This window comes from Trachypithecus francoisi, unplaced genomic scaffold, assembly GCF_009764315.1.
Source record: "Trachypithecus francoisi isolate TF-2019V2 unplaced genomic scaffold, Tfra_2.0 Lachesis_group21, whole genome shotgun sequence".
NCBI lineage: Eukaryota > Metazoa > Chordata > Mammalia > Primates > Cercopithecidae > Trachypithecus > Trachypithecus francoisi.
The window spans coordinates 21,524,147-21,540,243 of record NW_022681467.1 but is presented as its reverse complement, the minus strand read 5'-3'; the positions used below and the strand labels follow the sequence as shown (position 1 = coordinate 21,540,243).

The window sequence follows — 16,097 nt, the reverse complement described above, 5'->3', positions numbered from 1 at the left end:
GCATGAAAATGAATGGGAAAACTCAGGGAGAGTGGGAGGCAGCAGAATAATAAGAGAGCTTAGGACCAACACCAAGGAACCCTCAAAATGAAGGGACAGGCTGAGGAAGAGGCAGTTCCTAAGGAGAAGGCCAGCTAAAGATGCCTGGCCAGAGAGGCAGGTGGAAACCTAGGGGGAGGTGCTGCTTGGAAGCCAGAGGAAGAGTGTTTTTCAATAATAGCATTAAAAGCTGCTGAGGGATTGAACGAGGTGAGGACTGAGTACCCGGTGGGTTTTGTGACAAGGTCCTTGTTGACCTGGGAGAGCTGCTTCAGTGGAACAGGTGGGGCTGAAGTTGGGTTGTTGTGGTTTGAGGAATGATGCACAGCCAGGGAGGGGAAATGAAATGTTGACAGCTCTTCCCAGAGGTTTACCCATGAAGTGGGGAAAAAAGTGTATTGGTTGGATGAGCTGTCAAAAGTTGTTTGTTGAGCCTGCCTAGATGGTTGTAAGTAGGGCTGTAGTGAGGGAGAGAGGTGAGAAGATGGGGAGGGCAATGGAGTGAGTCTCTGAGGAGGTAGGAAGAGAGGGCATTGCGAGCACATGGCTGGCTCTGAGTGTAACTGTCCTGGGGACAGTTGTCCTTTGCCACCAGTAGTGTGTCCTCTACCAAGTCCCCTGTGGTCCTTTGTAAATAGCTTTATCTGGAGGCAAAATGGCTCACAGCCAGAGTTAGGTTTTAAGAAGCTAAATCTGCTACATTCATGTATTTTTTTGTCCTTTCTCTGAGTGCAGTTAACCTGTTAGAGATGCCAGAAGTGAAGCTGTCCATCTGGGTAGCTTTGGATCCCATCATTGCTATGAGGCTTTTGAAGGACAGGGTATGGCCATACTGGCGATGATTGTAAACTCATTCAGAGTGGGGTCCTCCTTCTGCTTGGTGTTTTGTTCTGACAATCGAACTTGCCAAATGGAGTTAGTATTAGGACTAAAGTATTTCTTTGTTATTCCTAACAATACACACACACAGATGCACACTCTCACATATATATACGTATATATTTTTTTCAGTAGGAACTCAGATGAAAGCCTACTTAGCTTTTTCATTGAGACGGCCACCTAAGTCCCTGACACTTATTAAGGATGCTTATTAAGGATAGATCTCTGGTAATTTCTCTCCTAGGATCCTGTCTGTGTGAGTGGGGAGTTGCCCTCCCTGGCAGCTGGCCACAGGGCTTGATCTAGAAGATGGAGGCCATAGTATTCAGCAGAAAGGTTAGGCTTAGACTAATGACTTTCCTCCAGGAGAAAGTTGATAATTTGTGTATAAAGCGATACAAAAAGTTGTGTAAGTTATGGAGTTAGTCAGTGAAACTTGTGAATTTGAATGCAGTGTCAGTGGGAAAGGCAGAGTTGTTGGAGGTATAACCCACCAGTACCTTGAACTCTGCCTTTTAATGAAATTTCCTTCCTCCTGAGGTGAGGAGTTCAAGACCAGCCTGGCCAATGTGACGAAACCTCATCTCTACTAAAAATATAAAAATTATCTGGGCGTGGTGGCGGACACCTGTAATCCTAGCTACTTGGGAGGCTGAGGCAGGAACATCCGCTCCCGCCCACTGCTCCCTCTGGTCCTTCCTCACTGCCTTCTCTTGCTTCTGTTCTTTTCTGATCTTCGGGTCAGTGCTGTGTGTGTCGAAGCTTCTGGGCAGTTGGTGGAGAAGCTTTCTAAGCATGAGTTTCTCCAAAAATGCTAATGGCTCTTACTGAGCCCCTGGTGCACAGGACACTATATGTGTCCCTCATCCTAAGTGCTTCTGCCTTTCCCTAGAGGGTCTATGTAAACCAAAAGGGGTGGGCCCTCAGAGGAGCTTTCCCCCTTCCTTTAAAACAGCACTCTTGTTTCCTGTTTATTCCAGCACTACAGCCCCCTTGGGAAGTGGCTGAGGAACCGTGGGAGGATGGGCGGTGGTTGAGAGAGAACCTGAGAGGGTCTGCCCCACTCGGCCTCTGTTCCTGGCCCTTGGGATCAAAAGGGAAGGAAGGAGGAGGGGTGCCTGGGAGCTGGGCGGGTATGAGTCAGAAGAGGCATGGCAGCCTCTCCCTGCCGTGCTGGTCTCGGCTCCCATCAGGAGCAAGGCAGGAGTGGATGCTGGTCCTGCTTCCAGGGCTGCTGCAGGGGCACTAGTCAGGCACACGAGCAGGAAAGTGTGTACTATCGTATCTCAGTGTAGTCTGGACACTTTGGTCCATCATAGGTCAAGTAGAATTAATTAGCTCATCAGTTCAGCAAATCTTGGAGCACCTGCTATGTTCCAGACACCGCTCAGTGCAGTGGTGAACAGGTAACTCCTGGCCCCTGACACACCACCATGCCTGACATGTATGTGGTGTTTTTACCATGTGTCCCAGTTTACACTCATGAACATATACATATGTCCTGATAATGCCTATTACAAAGCATACATGGGAAAGAAAAGAATGAGGTAAGTAGAAACAAGTCCTAAGATTTCCTCCCACACTTTGGCAGATGGTTCAGCTTCAGAGTCTACTAGCATGGACTGTTGCTTTAATGGGTAGCCTTTGTGTTTCAGACACCACCTTACACAGTTTTGAGTCGGGGCAGCTGGTGTGAAAGAGCTTGAAGCAAGGTAGGCAAATGCTGTGCCCAGATCATTTATTAGCACTTGGCCCCAGCAAGGCCTGATGCTCTCCTTGGGAAGGGTGCCCAGCTTGTCTGGGGTGGGTGTTTTAGGCTCTCCTGCTTCTGTCCTGTGTGCTGTGGTTAGGCTATTGAGGGGAGTGCAGCAGGCACCTGCTGCTATTCAGTACTTTATAGTTTTCATAGTCTTTCATCGAGGTCACATTGGTCATCCCAACAACCTTCCGAGATAGGGAGTCCTTTCCCCACTGAAGACCAGAGTATGGAGGCCTGTGCTGCGTGTCATGAGTGTCAGAGCCAGCCCTGGGCCTTGCTTTCCTGGACTGGCTGCTGCCTCATTCTGCAGAAAGTTTTCCTTGACATCTTCCCGCCTCGCTATGCCCCAGAGGAGCAAACTGATGAACATGTTCAGCATGTACCACCTTTCTTGTGGGAAGAAGCATGGGTTCCAGGTCCCTGTCTCCTTCCAGACCCCCTGTGGAAGCTGCCGCTGGCACGCAGCTTCCTTTTCCCAGGTGTGAGCAGTTGTTTCCCCAAGCAGAATGACTTTGTCCACGGGGTGGGGAGGAGCTGGAAGACTGCAGACCTCCACGTTCTCTCATGTTTCTGTTCCCTTTGGCATCCACAGGATATCAGGAGCTGGGTGGCTGGCTGACCTGTCCCCCCTACCCCCCGCCACCGTGTCTTCCCCAGGCTGTGAAGTTTCCCCCCTCACAGGGATTTGCCCTTGGCACATGTTCGGCTCTATTTCAGCTTTTGGGAGAGCATGGTTTGTGTTGGTCTCCTGCTCAGAGGATCCTTCCTTAGCAGGCCCAGGTGAGGCCCAGGGAACCTGGAGTTCCTCACTTAAAGGCAGGGATAAACCTAGAAAGTGAATCTCTTTCCTCACTTAAAGGCAGGGATAAACCTAGAAAGTGAATCACCTGAGCCTTGTTTGCTCAGGTGATTACTTCATTTCTTAGTTGTTCAGATCGGTCCCCCCTGAGGTCTTCTTGGTAACAATAGTTGCGGTATCTTTGTAACAGTTCTCTATCCCTTTTACTACTCCCTGCTTCCGGATACCCCTCTTCAGTTCACCCCCTCCTACAAGGAAGGAGAGGAGTCAGGTCTGACAGTGTTGCAGGATGCAGTGCTGGGCTAACGGGAAATCCAGAGAGGCTCTTAGCACGGAGCTGGAGCTGCCTGCTCCTCCCTCACAGGACGCTGCCTGGGTTCCGTTCCTGTCCTTTCCTGCCTGGGGAACTAGCAGCCTTTGTGAGTCTCCTTGACAACAGGATGGATAAGTTAAAAATAACCTTGTGCCGAGCTTTCTGTGTGTGAGTGCCCTCTCGCCTGCTATGCTAGAGCACAGTCCCTGCAGCTTCTAGAGGCTCTTGGAATGCATCTGTGGGAGCCTCGGTAGGGTCCAGGTGCTAGCATTTTGAAGCCCCGAGATTTTAGAGGTCAGAGCCAGATAATCAGGCAGCATCATTACCTTGTAACTCGTAATGATTACCGTAATATTACTGGCAACTGGTGGTTGCCGATGGTGTGTGGGTGTCAATGTTGAAATAAAGACTGGACAGCTGTTCTGAATGCTTCGTCTTCATTTAGTCTCCCTGGAGAGGGCGACTCTGGAGACCTTACTGTGTTTCAGAACCTCTGGAGTGGTGTACTGGGACGCAGCTCCAGGTGAGAGTTCGGTTATACCTCTTCAAGGAATCCCCACTGGAAGGAGGGTCCTTACCTTACTGGGCCCCTTTTATCAGGTGAAGACGCCAAAGTATAGAGGCACTTGGATGACTTATCCAGAGCCACCTGGCTCGGCTGTGGCAGAGTAGGGAGCAGTCACTGTCATCAGAAGCTGGCTTTACCAAAGCCAGCTGTCTCTTTTTTATCAGCAGTCTGCACTAGGCGAGGCCCTCTGTTTTGCTGATCTGTTTTGTGTTTCTGTTTTGCTAATCTGCACTGGTTAAGGCCCTCTGTCTTGTCACAGTTGTAAATTAATTTAGAAAGAGCTGTCTCCCTGAGGGCAGGGGCTGGGTTTTTCTTTACACACCTGAACCTAATTCCTCTCTCCTCCTTCCATCCATTAGTAAGTGTCTTGCTGTGTGCCACGCATGGGGATAATGAGAACAAGAAGTTATGTTCTTGTCTTTAAGGAGTTTATTGTCAGCCAAGGAGACATTTATGAAAGTCCCCATTGTGGCCAGTGCTGAGAGGGAGAAGGTCCGAGTGTTAAGAAAGCAAATAACTGGAGTGTCTAACCTTGCCTGAGGTGAAGGTGGGGGTTAGAGCAGTCTGAGAGAACATATTAGTAAAACAAAGTACTCAAATCTGGAGCACATAAACCACTACAAATCAATAAAAAAAGGAAGGCAGAAAACTCCGAGAAAAACTCGCCAATAATTTGAAAAACACTTGACAGAAGAAGATACCCAAATGGCCAATGAACATGTGAAACAGTGCTCAATTCCATGTATTTATCAATCATCAGGGAGGTCAGAGAACCTGGTCTCATATTAACATATGTCATATTAACAATGTCTCATATTAACAATGTCTCATATTAACATATGAGACATTGGGCCACATGTTGAACGTCCCAGATCCTGTTTCTTATTTGTAAATGGGGCTTCTGTCCTTTCCCTTCCTCCCAGTACTGCTCTGAAGCTTGCAGGCATGGGAAAGGCTCTTCAGACCCTGCATGCTATACAGATACTAAGTAGTGTTGTTACTCTAAGTGATTTAATTTCTCCTCCACCTCTTCTCATAGCAGCTATTCTAAATTCCCTTACGAAAGAAAAGACTTGAGTAATAGGATAGTTCCTAGGATTCAGAATATCCTGTCCCTTGATACTTTGGGTAAAGAGCTTGCGGCTGGCATGGCTCTGGTTCCCTCACCCAGGCTGGGAGCAGGGTGAGTTCCTTCAGGTCTTTTGACACCCAGGGCCTGGTGGCAGGGAAGGGACTGAGGTGCACAGTCCTAGCTCAAGCATTGGCTGGAGTAGGCTGTCTGGTTCGTCGTCCACACTGACTGTGATTGACCTCCTTACAGAGTGCTCTAGTGAAGTCCAGAAATAACACTCTGGACTTGGGGCATGTTGACATTAACGGGTCTACAGGGGCAATAGCCCACACTACCTGGCTTCCCCTGAGAGAGCCTGGTCAGTGCCATTTGCTGCGCTAGCAGGCTCAGGGATAACCTCCTGGTAAAACCGGTCCCTGCCTCCCTTTTGCATTCTTTGGATACAAAGGAGCCATGTTCTCTCTTCTGGATCTGTCCTCTGCAGTTGGGCAGATGGTACATGGTGCAGATGCACACCTCTCTTCCAGCAGAGTGCGGCTGGCCACCTCGGCACATGTCACAACAGTGTCAGGATTGCTGCTAGTCCTGTCGGTCCCATCACTTGACTGTGCCAGGTTCTTAGACCCTGTTTGGAGTCTTTCCCCACAGATCTCTCATGACAGGCATAGACTTCTCAATGGTCGACTCAGCACTTTTGACCTTTTTCTCTTCTGTTTTTCTGCCACATAGGAGTCAGAGTCAGAAGCAAAGGTAGATGGAGAGACTGCATCGGACAGTGAGAGCCGGGCAGAATCTGCACCCCTGCCAGTCTCTGCAGATGATACCCCGGAGGTCCTCAATAGGGCCCTTTCCAACTTGTCTTCAAGGTAACCTGGCTTAATGATGCAGGTGCTTGTTGGGGGGTTTGCACCATGTCCAAGTGCCCTGGAAGAGCCTGCAGAGAGCCCGTGGTCTTGCAGAGCAGGCCTGCTCCCTTGCCTCAGCCTCCCATGCCACTGCTCCAGGCTCCGTTGAGTGTAATCTGGTGCTTAGCGATGGCAGTTAGCACAGTGACCAGGAGGGGAGGGCAACCAAGGCTGGAAGGATCTGGCCCTGGAAGGGTGCTCCAAACTGGACTTAGGAAGTGCAGTCCAAAGAGGAAGAGGGGACAGGAGGGATGGAGGTGGGTGAGGTCAGCTGACACTGCACAGCACAGGAAACCGGCCTTGGGTTTGTGATTAATGGGCAGGCTGCTTTTCACTGAGGAGTCTATGTTTCCAGTTCAGTTTAGTTTCTCTCTCCCACATCCATTGTGAACAGTTCCTTAAATTCTCCAGAAGAACTGGGAAACATCTTAACCTAGGTGAATCTAGTTAAAACTTTTGGCCCTTGAGAACTTGGTTCTTTTAACACAGCTATGTGAGTAGATCAAAAACAACTTATACGACCCCAAAGTATTATCCCAGTGTTCCTATGTGTGCCTCCAGCTGTCCCCTTGGGAGTCTGAATTGTGCAGTGGTTAAGGACGTGGACTTTGCAGCCAGACCCCTGGATTCAGATCTCAGCTTTACTGTTTGCCAGCTGTTCAACCTGTGCCTCTGTTTCCTCGTCTATAAAAGCGAAGTGTGTTGAGGATTGAAGGAGTTAATATATGTAAAGTCCTCATAAAATTACCTTATGCATATTTGTGGTAGCTGTTATTATCATTGCATAATGTTACTGTTATTCCCATAATTATTCAGGGCAGTACAGTGTAGGATCCTGCTGTCGGAAAAAAAGTTTTTTTTTTTCTTCAGATAGTCAGCTGTAGAAACCATCCAAGTGGATACAGAAGCAGAGGGTACTACATTTCCTTTGGTTTTTTGTTTGTTTGTTTGTTTTTTGCCCGATACCTTCTTTAAGATATAAGCTAGGTGTATTTTTCTGCCAAGTTTGGTTGTGGCTGAGGCATTGGTACTGTGGCCCTGCTCCTGCCAGGATGTGGCTGGTGCTTCTGTCAAGGTGAATCTGGAAAGGACTGAGCTCAGGGCCCTCAAATCTCAGAAAGATCCATGTCCCTTGAGTTTGTACATTGGTTTTTTTAACTGGTGTTTTCTCCTTCCCCTACTCTGACATAGATGGAAGAACTGGTGGGTGAGAGGCATCCTGACTTTGGCCATGATTGCATTTTTCTTCATCATCATTTACCTGGGACCAATGGTTTTAATGATAATCGTAAGTGCCATTTCATACTATTTTAGTTTTCCTTTCAGTTTTTGCTGCAGGCCCGGTTGTCTTAAGTGCCAGGTATTGGGTTGGTTGGGGGAACTGACAGGGGTCCAGGCTGCTCAGAAAACCTCTGCCATAGAACATCTGTGACTTCCCACTTTTCAGTAGCCACCTGGAGGGCCATTGATGAGGCTAGTTGTATATGGTTGAAGATGTATCTTCATTTAAAAAACTGACTTTATCGCCTGTAATCCCAGCACTTGGGGAGGCAGAAGCGGGCAGATCACAGGGTCAGGAGTTCGAGACCAGCCCGACCAACATGGTGAAACCCTGTCTCCACTAAAAATACAAAAATTAGCCATGCGTGGTGGCAGCCACCTGTAATCCAAGCTACTCAGGAGGCTGAGGCAGGAGAATCGCTTGAACCAAGGAGGCAGAGGTTGTAGTGAGCTGAGATCACACCAGTGCACTCCAGCCTGGGCAACAGAGTGAGACTCTGTCTCAAAACAAACAAACAACCGACTTTATTATTCCAACTCTGTAAAATTTTACCCTAGCCATGTCTCTATGTGACTCCTGGTTTTGTTTCTTGTTTTCATGGGGCCTCCCTCCTGGGTGTAGAACTTTTATTAAGAAATCCCAGTCCACAGAGCTGCTCTCTCTGTCTTCCCACTGTCCTGGACAGAGTCAGGTGACCATCAGCTGCATGTGAGCTAAGCAGATGAGACTTTTAAAGTACTCAAAGTCAAAAGGAGAATGGATTGTTTGAATCCTCGGAGGTTCTAGAATAAAAAGTTAAAAAGGAGGTTCTAGAATAGAAAGTTAATTGAGGGCGGGGCATGGCGGCTCACACCTGCAATCCCAGCAATTTGAGAGGCCAAGTAGGGAAGATTGCCCAGGAGTTCAAGACCAGCCTGGGAAAGAAGGTGAGACCTCGTCTCTACTTTAAAAAAAAGTCTTTTTGGCTGGGTGCAGTGGCTCACGCCTGTAATCCCAGCACTTTGGGACGCTGAGGCAGGTGGATTGCTTGAGCCCAGGAGTTTAAGACCAGCCTGGGCAATATGGTGAAACCCTGTCTTAAAAAATAAAAAAGTTAATTGAAACATCAGGGTGTGTATTTTATTGTGAGTGGAAAATTGGATCTACTCCCTGTTACACAAAGGGCTGCATTGCTCTGTGGGATGGTGTGAGAGAGGAAGGAAGAGGAGGCAAGCAGAACCATTGAAAGCCCGATATTTTTCTTAAGTACAATGGATTTTCTGGAAGGCTCATGACCTGTTGGTTTCCATTTCCAAAAATCATAAGAATTGGGGTGTCAGTGAATGTTTTGTGTCCCGCAGGTGATGTGTGTTCAGATTAAGTGTTTCCACGAGATAATCACTATTGGCTACAACGTCTACCACTCCTATGATCTGCCCTGGTTCAGGACCCTCAGCTGGTAAGCTCTCCGCCTAACAGAGGCCCTTAGAATTTGGATGATGTGCTTTTTGGCAGGTATTTACAGTGATGGTGGGTATTTCTGTTACTTGCTATAGAAATAAATGCTGGGGAGGCAGATATCATGTTAGGTCATGCAAAGTTTTATGAAGAAAATGGTATTTGAGCAACGAGTAAAGAAATGGGTAAGAGAATGTTAGCAGGAAAAAGCAGGAGAAAAGGAGGTGACTGCTGCAGACTTGCACCGTGCCTTTGAGACCTGAGTATTTTATAGGCCAGACTGTGTGGTTGGCCTTGGAGGAGTCTTTAATAGTTGCTTGAAGTCTGGACTCTTCCTGAGAAGAAACCAGATGGGCTGCATTCTGTGACTGTGTTTGCCTCGGTATTTGGATTCCTTAAACTCTGCGTGATGATCCCTTTTTTCTAGATCAGTATATTTTTCATGCTCTCATATCTCAGCATCCCACTAGAGTTGTCTGGAAGTTGTTAGGTTCTGCTGCCGGCTTTGCTTGTTATCCCTGGAACTTGGTTTCCTTATATCTAAGACAGATGGTTGAGACTTAGTGGTTTCCAGACTGGTGTTTGAGCCCTACTTCATCAGAGGTGTTTTGAGTGCCAGAGTGGACAGGAGTGAGACTGAATGCATGGGATCTGGGCTCTGCTGGGAAAGTTGGCTTTCTCTGTTTCTTAGGAAAGGACTCAGCTTTCTTAAAGCAAAAACGAAAGAAAAACCTGTAGCACATGTCTGAGACCCCTTTCTGATCTGAAACTCTCTGCTTTATTGGCTGTAGTATTCTCAGGTGGTGACCTTTGAGCAGAGCACTGCACAATGCCGAGAAGACCTGGGGCAAATGCGGACCTTCTCACCCCACTGTGCAGGGGATACAGGGGTTGAGGCCATGACTTAGCTGGCTGGAGAGTAGTGGTTTTTGCCCCAGCAACCTGGTCACCGTCAAGGAAGCCGATGTGCTCAGATGTAGGCTGGGCACCTGCTTCCTGAGGTGTTTCCTGTCACCCAACAGCACGGGCTGCCTCCCAGCCTCCAGATGGAACTGTGATTGCCCCGTGGCTTAAGATGCAGGTCCCTGTTGCGGCTGTTCTTTAGCTGGAAAGCAGTGTTTTGCGTTTTGTTAACATACTCAGGAGGCCTGACTCCTGGCTGTGGTCACTTTACAAAGAAAGCTTTTTCCATGTAACAGAAAAGAAACGAAATATGAAGTTTTTGTACTTCATAATTAAAAAAAAAGAATGGGAAAGAAAAGCTCTCCACTTTCTTCTCTGTCTCAGGATCTTTGCTGGGGGTTTGCAGTGGTGGCTGCACAGTCCCATACTCAGCAGTACTATGGAGGCTGCAAGGGATGGCTTCTCTTCTCACGAACGCCAGTTGAGGAGAGAGGATATGCAAGTGAAGAGTTAACGCTAGCGGAAGGTCTGTGTCAGAGCCAGGCTTCAGAGAGGGAGATGCATCATGAATTGCTTAGTCAGATAATCACATATTACTTGCTATAGAAATAAATGCAGGGGAGGCAGATGTCATGTTAGGTCATGCAAAGTTTTATGAATAAAATGGCATTTGAGCAAGGAGTGAAAAAATGGAGATGCAAAGAGAATGTCAGGAGCAGGAAAAAGGAGAACAGCAGACAGGCGGCATAGCTGGAAGAAACCATTTTGATAGGAGTGAAGGGGTTCCTGTTGGGAAGAGTGGAAACGAGACTGGGGAAGCAGGATGAGGCGTGTTTTTGAAGGTCGTATGGTTCAAAGATCCCTCAGTTAGGTATGGGAATGCTACAAAAGGGGCAAAAATGGAGTCTCAAGTTTGGGAGAAATGGAGAGTGAATGAAAGCTGCTGTCTGTTTCTAGATAAATTTCTCACCTATGGTGTCACCAGAGAGCAGGAAACCGTGGTCTGCCTGTCCCTCTGTGAGCTGTGCTGGGGGGCTCAAGGATGGAGGGTATTCTGCTGCCCTCTGTCCCCTCCTCTGGGATGACTGACTGCCTTGCTGTAAAGGCAAGGGTGCTCTCCGCGGCAATGACCTGTCTTCATTTACAGGTACTTTCTCCTGTGTGTAAACTACTTCTTCTATGGTGAGACAGTGACGGATTACTTCTTCACCCTGGTCCAGAGAGAAGAGCCTTTGCGGATTCTCAGTAAATACCACCGGTTCATTTCCTTTACTCTCTATCTAATAGGTATGCATTAAGCAGTTCACCACTTCTTGTGTCTTATTGTTTTTGTATATCTGTCAAGTAGGAATTGGGGAATTTCTTGGTTAGTGTACAGTTTTGTGACATTAACTCTGATCATGGAGGGGAGCAGAGCTGATGCTCTATGTCAAGCTGTAGCAGGTCTTTCCTTTTTTTTTTTTTTGGAGACAGGGTCTCACTCTGTCACCCAGGCTGGAGTGCAGTGGCATGATCTCAGCTCACTGCAACCTCTACCTCCCGAGTTCAAGTGATCCTCCCACCTCAGGTCCCAAAGTAGCTGGGACTACAGGTGCATGCCACCACGCCCAGCTAATTTTTATATTTTTAGTAGAGACAGGGTATCGCCATGTTGGCCAGGCTGGTCCTGAACTCCTGAGCTTAACTTATCCACCCGCCTCAGCCTCCCAAAGTGCTGGGATTACAGGTATGAGCCACCACGCCTGCCCTTGTAGGAGCACTTTTAAGAGAAACGGAGTGTGGGGATGGGACTGTAGCCTGTGCCACCTGCCCCTGTGTTTCAGCCACCACTGAGGAACAGCACAGCATGGTCCTGTCTTGACTCTCCTGTTGGCAAAGATTCTGCAGTGGGACTGAAACAAAAATCATCTAGGAACTTACCATCTTTAGGGGAGTCATTTTAGGAGACCACCTTGGGTGACATTGTAGCATGGTGGAAATTTTACTGGATTTAGGCTTAAAAAGACTGCAACCTCGGGGGAGCTAGGAACCTAATATTTCTGAGTCTCAACTGTTTTGTAATCTAGAGCTAAAACTGCAGGGTTACTCTGAGGATTACATCAAATACTTTAAAACTTCACAAACATTAAAGCGTTATATTAATATAAACTCAGTTGAGGCCACGTACTAATTCTAATAATGCTGATAATTTTTCATAGCTGCCTTCAAAGCTAGTTTGAGGTGCACGAAAAATTTCTTCTGACCGCAACGTCAGTCTGACCTATTTTTTTTTTTTTTTGAGACGGAGTCTTGCTCTGCCGCCCAGGCTGGAGTGCAGTGGCCGGATCTCAGCTCACTGCAAGCTCCGCCTCCCGGGTTCATGCCATTCTCCTGTCTCAGCCTCCCGAGTAGCTGGGACTACAGGCGCCCGCCTCGTCGCCCGGCTAGTTTTTTGTATTTTTTAGTAGAGACAGGGTTTCACCGTATTAGCTAGGATGGTCTCGATCTCCTGACCTCGTGATCCGCCCGTCTCGGCCTCCCAAAGTGCTGGGATTACCGGCTTGAGCCACCGCGCCCGGCCCTGACCTATTTTTGATCATCTTGACAGCAACACTTCTGTGAATGACACCTGACTATTAAAATATAAAATCTGCGAAGGGGTCTGCTGCCATTGAGGATATTCAGAGAGTATGCTGCAGACGCCGAAAGCAGCCTTCCACAGTGGGAGGTCAGGGGTCTGGAACAACGACATGCTTATTTCTGGGCAGGACTGCTTTTGAGGGGCTCTGCATATTTATGGGTAAAGGTTCCTTTCCTTCCTGGAGAAGGGGTCTGCAGATATGTTTTGCTACCACCTAGGTCACTGTGAGAGAGATAAAAAGGTGGTCTTGACCCTATACCATGTGGATCCCTCTTCTCCCAGCCCTGTGAATACTAGGATGGGTGTTGGCAAACTTTTTTTTTTTTTTTTTAAGAGGAAGCAAGTTTATTAAGAAAGTAAAGAAATAAAATAATGGCTACCCCATAGGCAGAGCAGCCCCAAGGGCTGCTGGTTGCCCATTTTTATGGTTATTTTTTGATTATATGCTAAACAAAGGGTGGATTATTCATGTCTCCCTTTTTTAGATTATATAGGGTAACTTCCTGACATTGCCATGGCATTTGTAAACTGCCATGGCACTGATTGGAGTGTAGCAATGAGGACGATCAGAGGTCATTCTCTTTGCCATATTGATTTTGGAAGGTTTTGGCTGGCTTCTTTACTGCAAACTGTTTTCTCAGCAAGGTCTTTATGACCTGTATCTTGTGCGACCTCCTGTCTCATCCTGTGACTTAGAATGCCTAACCGTCTGGGAATGCAGCCCCGTAGGTCTCAGCCTGATTCTATCCAGCTCCTATTCAAGATGGAGTTGCTCTAGTTCAAATGCCTCTGACATTTCCCCCATCACTTTTATAAGAGAACCCTTAATCCTAAGGGTTGCAGAGGGATGAAGATCCATCCTCTGTAACTTCTTCAGGCTGATTAGGGGCAATGATATTCCTGCCTACCTATCAAGGTCTCTCGTATTCAGGATAGAGAGGAGCTCAGTCAGAAAGTGTCAGTATGGTGAGGGCCATTCACAACTGGGACACAAAGTGATATCTGCAAGATTTTGTAAGTGTTTAAGAGAACATTGAGTAAGCTTATCCTGCATTCCTACACAAATAGTACAACAATATATTCCATATCAGTAAAGCAAAATAAGCAAAACTATCCCAAGTAAACTAAAGAAGGCTTTCCACGAACTGGGTAGTTGTTGGAACCAAGCTGATATGGAGTCGGTAGCTGATTGCAATATGTTCCCAGAATTAGAATACTGATTCAGATTTTTACATCACCAGTCCCTCTTGTTTCTTCTGAGCTGCAGCCAGAGATCACTGGTTGGTTCACAGGAACAAACAGTCTAAATTGCAGGAAAAAAAAAAAGTCAGCCAATCAGTGCTGCAGTCTATTTCCTTTGGGTTGGAGAGGGGGTCTCCTCAGTATTGTCCCTTTGGGGTTCACCAGAAAGATGTTACCAGAAAGGGGTCCAGACCCAGACCCCGAGAGAATGTTCTTGGATCTCATACAAGAAAGAGTTTGGGGCGAGTCTATGGAGTAAAGTGAAAGCAAGTCTATTAAGAAAGTAAAGGAATATCATGGACCATGAAGAAGCAAGATGAAAACACACAGGAGGGAAAATCCTGGGATTCTTTTTCTAGGGATGTAATACATATATTTACAAATAAAATGTCTCATGGAAAAAAAAAAAAAAAAGTAAAGGAATAAAAGAATTGCTACTCTGTAGGCACAGTAGCCTGCAAACTTTTTATTAAAGTTCCAAACAGTAAATATTTTAGGCTTTGGGGACCATAGGGTCTTTCTTGCAATTACAGCCATGTGTCGTTTAATGATGGGCTACGTTCTGGGAAATGCATTGTTGTGATTTTGTCATTGTGCAAACATCGTAGAGTGAACTTACACAGACCTAGATGATATAGCCTCCTATACACCTAGGCTATAATGTGTAGTCTATTTCTCTTAGAGTAGAAACCTGTACAGCATGTTACTTTACTAAATAAATACTGTAGTCAATTATATCACAATGGTAAGTATTTGTGTATCTAAACATATAAAAGGTACTATATGGTAGTTAGTAAATCTTATGGTATTACAATCTAATGGGTGTTATAATCTTAGGGAACCGTTGTTCATATGTGGTCTGTTGTAGACCAGAACCTCGTTGTTCAGAGCATGACTGTACTCAGTTCTGCTGAGTTGTAGCTTGAAAGCAGCCATAGACAATATGTAAACAAATGGACATAACTGTGTTTGAATAAAACTTTATAAAAACAAGCAGCTGGCCTGACCCCTGTTTGCTGGTCCCTGTTCTAGGAATAAACATTCCTATCTGATGAACCATGTTCTAAGTTTAGTGTGGTCTGCATGACTATAAAATATTGCCTTCCTTTTACTGTTTTGGAGGAGTTATTTTTTCCTTGTGACTGTTTATCTGGATACTGTTTTCCTCCCCTGGGCTTTGACATTGTGCACTGGTTAGCTGCTGGGAATAAATCAGCCAAAGAACCACTTAACATAGCTAAAGAAGGGCAAAGATAAATGCAGAACATAATTAATTTTTCTTTTCTCCTCCCACCTCAAACTAGGATTCTGCATGTTTGTACTGAGTCTGGTCAAGAAGCATTATCGACTGCAGTTCTACATGGTAAAGGAAATGCATGTGTGTGTGTCAGAATTCTTGATTTAAATGAAGTTTTTCAGGAACTCAACAAGGCTTTCATGCTTTCTGTAACAAATCGAAACTCAGGAACATGGTCTGATCTGTAAGGATCTAGAGCATGAAGGAAGAATGCTCATTTAGGTTTAACGACTCTACATTGACTTAGACCCAGTCACTGTTACTTAACTTACACCTTAAGCAGCCTCTCCACTAGGACCCTGAGGTGGGTTCCAGAGAAGGCACAAGCTGAAGCTTCAGACGTTGCCCACAGATGTCCTGTCTGGTACATCACTTGCTACCGCTTATTCCCTGACCCACTAGAGAACAGCTCCTCTCTGAGTGCTCCAGGTGTTCAATAACTACTAAGAAAATGAAAAATACCCAGGCTTTCAGAGGATGGGAGAGCTCACTCACTAGTGGGCTGTGGGGGACAAAGTGTTACTCTCAGAAGCCTGATCTTACCTGTTCACTTTCAATAAGTCAGATATAAAAGCAGATATTTTTCCTAGCTGTTTCTCAGCGATTTTCTATTTGGTACTGATTGTTCTTTGAAGTTACTTTCAAGGTAAACTGGTAAGTAGTGTTTATTTTTCTTTTTTTGCAGTTTGGCTGGACCCATGTGACGCTGCTGATTGTTGTAACACAGTCACATCTTGTTATCCACAACCTATTTGAAGGAATGATCTGGTGAGAGTTGGGAGGTGGATTTTCCCTTTTATTTTGTGAATGTTTCTCGTGTACAGATACCCTCTAAGCCAGTAGCTGTCACCTTGAGCCACATTAGAATCCTCTGCAGGGCTCCTTACAACACAGATTGCTGAGCCCCACCCCTGAGTTTTTGATTCATTAGATCTGGGGTAGGCTTGAGAATTTGAATTTCTAATACATTTCTGGGTGGTGC

At 46.4% G+C, this 16,097-nt stretch overlaps 1 protein-coding gene across 1 annotated transcript in view; it reads left to right on the top strand.

The window, feature by feature from the left end:
- CDS2 (CDP-diacylglycerol synthase 2) overlaps window positions 1–16,097 on the top strand; it is a 72,197-nt gene that overhangs the window by 41,089 nt on the left and 15,011 nt on the right. Inside the window, exons 2-7 of the mRNA XM_033185706.1 lie at window positions 6,159–6,295; window positions 7,526–7,622; window positions 8,957–9,054; window positions 11,104–11,243; window positions 15,123–15,181; window positions 15,801–15,883. Coding sequence (XP_033041597.1) covers window positions 6,159–6,295; window positions 7,526–7,622; window positions 8,957–9,054; window positions 11,104–11,243; window positions 15,123–15,181; window positions 15,801–15,883 — 614 coding nt within the window. The remainder of the gene's footprint in view (window positions 1–6,158; window positions 6,296–7,525; window positions 7,623–8,956; window positions 9,055–11,103; window positions 11,244–15,122; window positions 15,182–15,800; window positions 15,884–16,097) is intronic.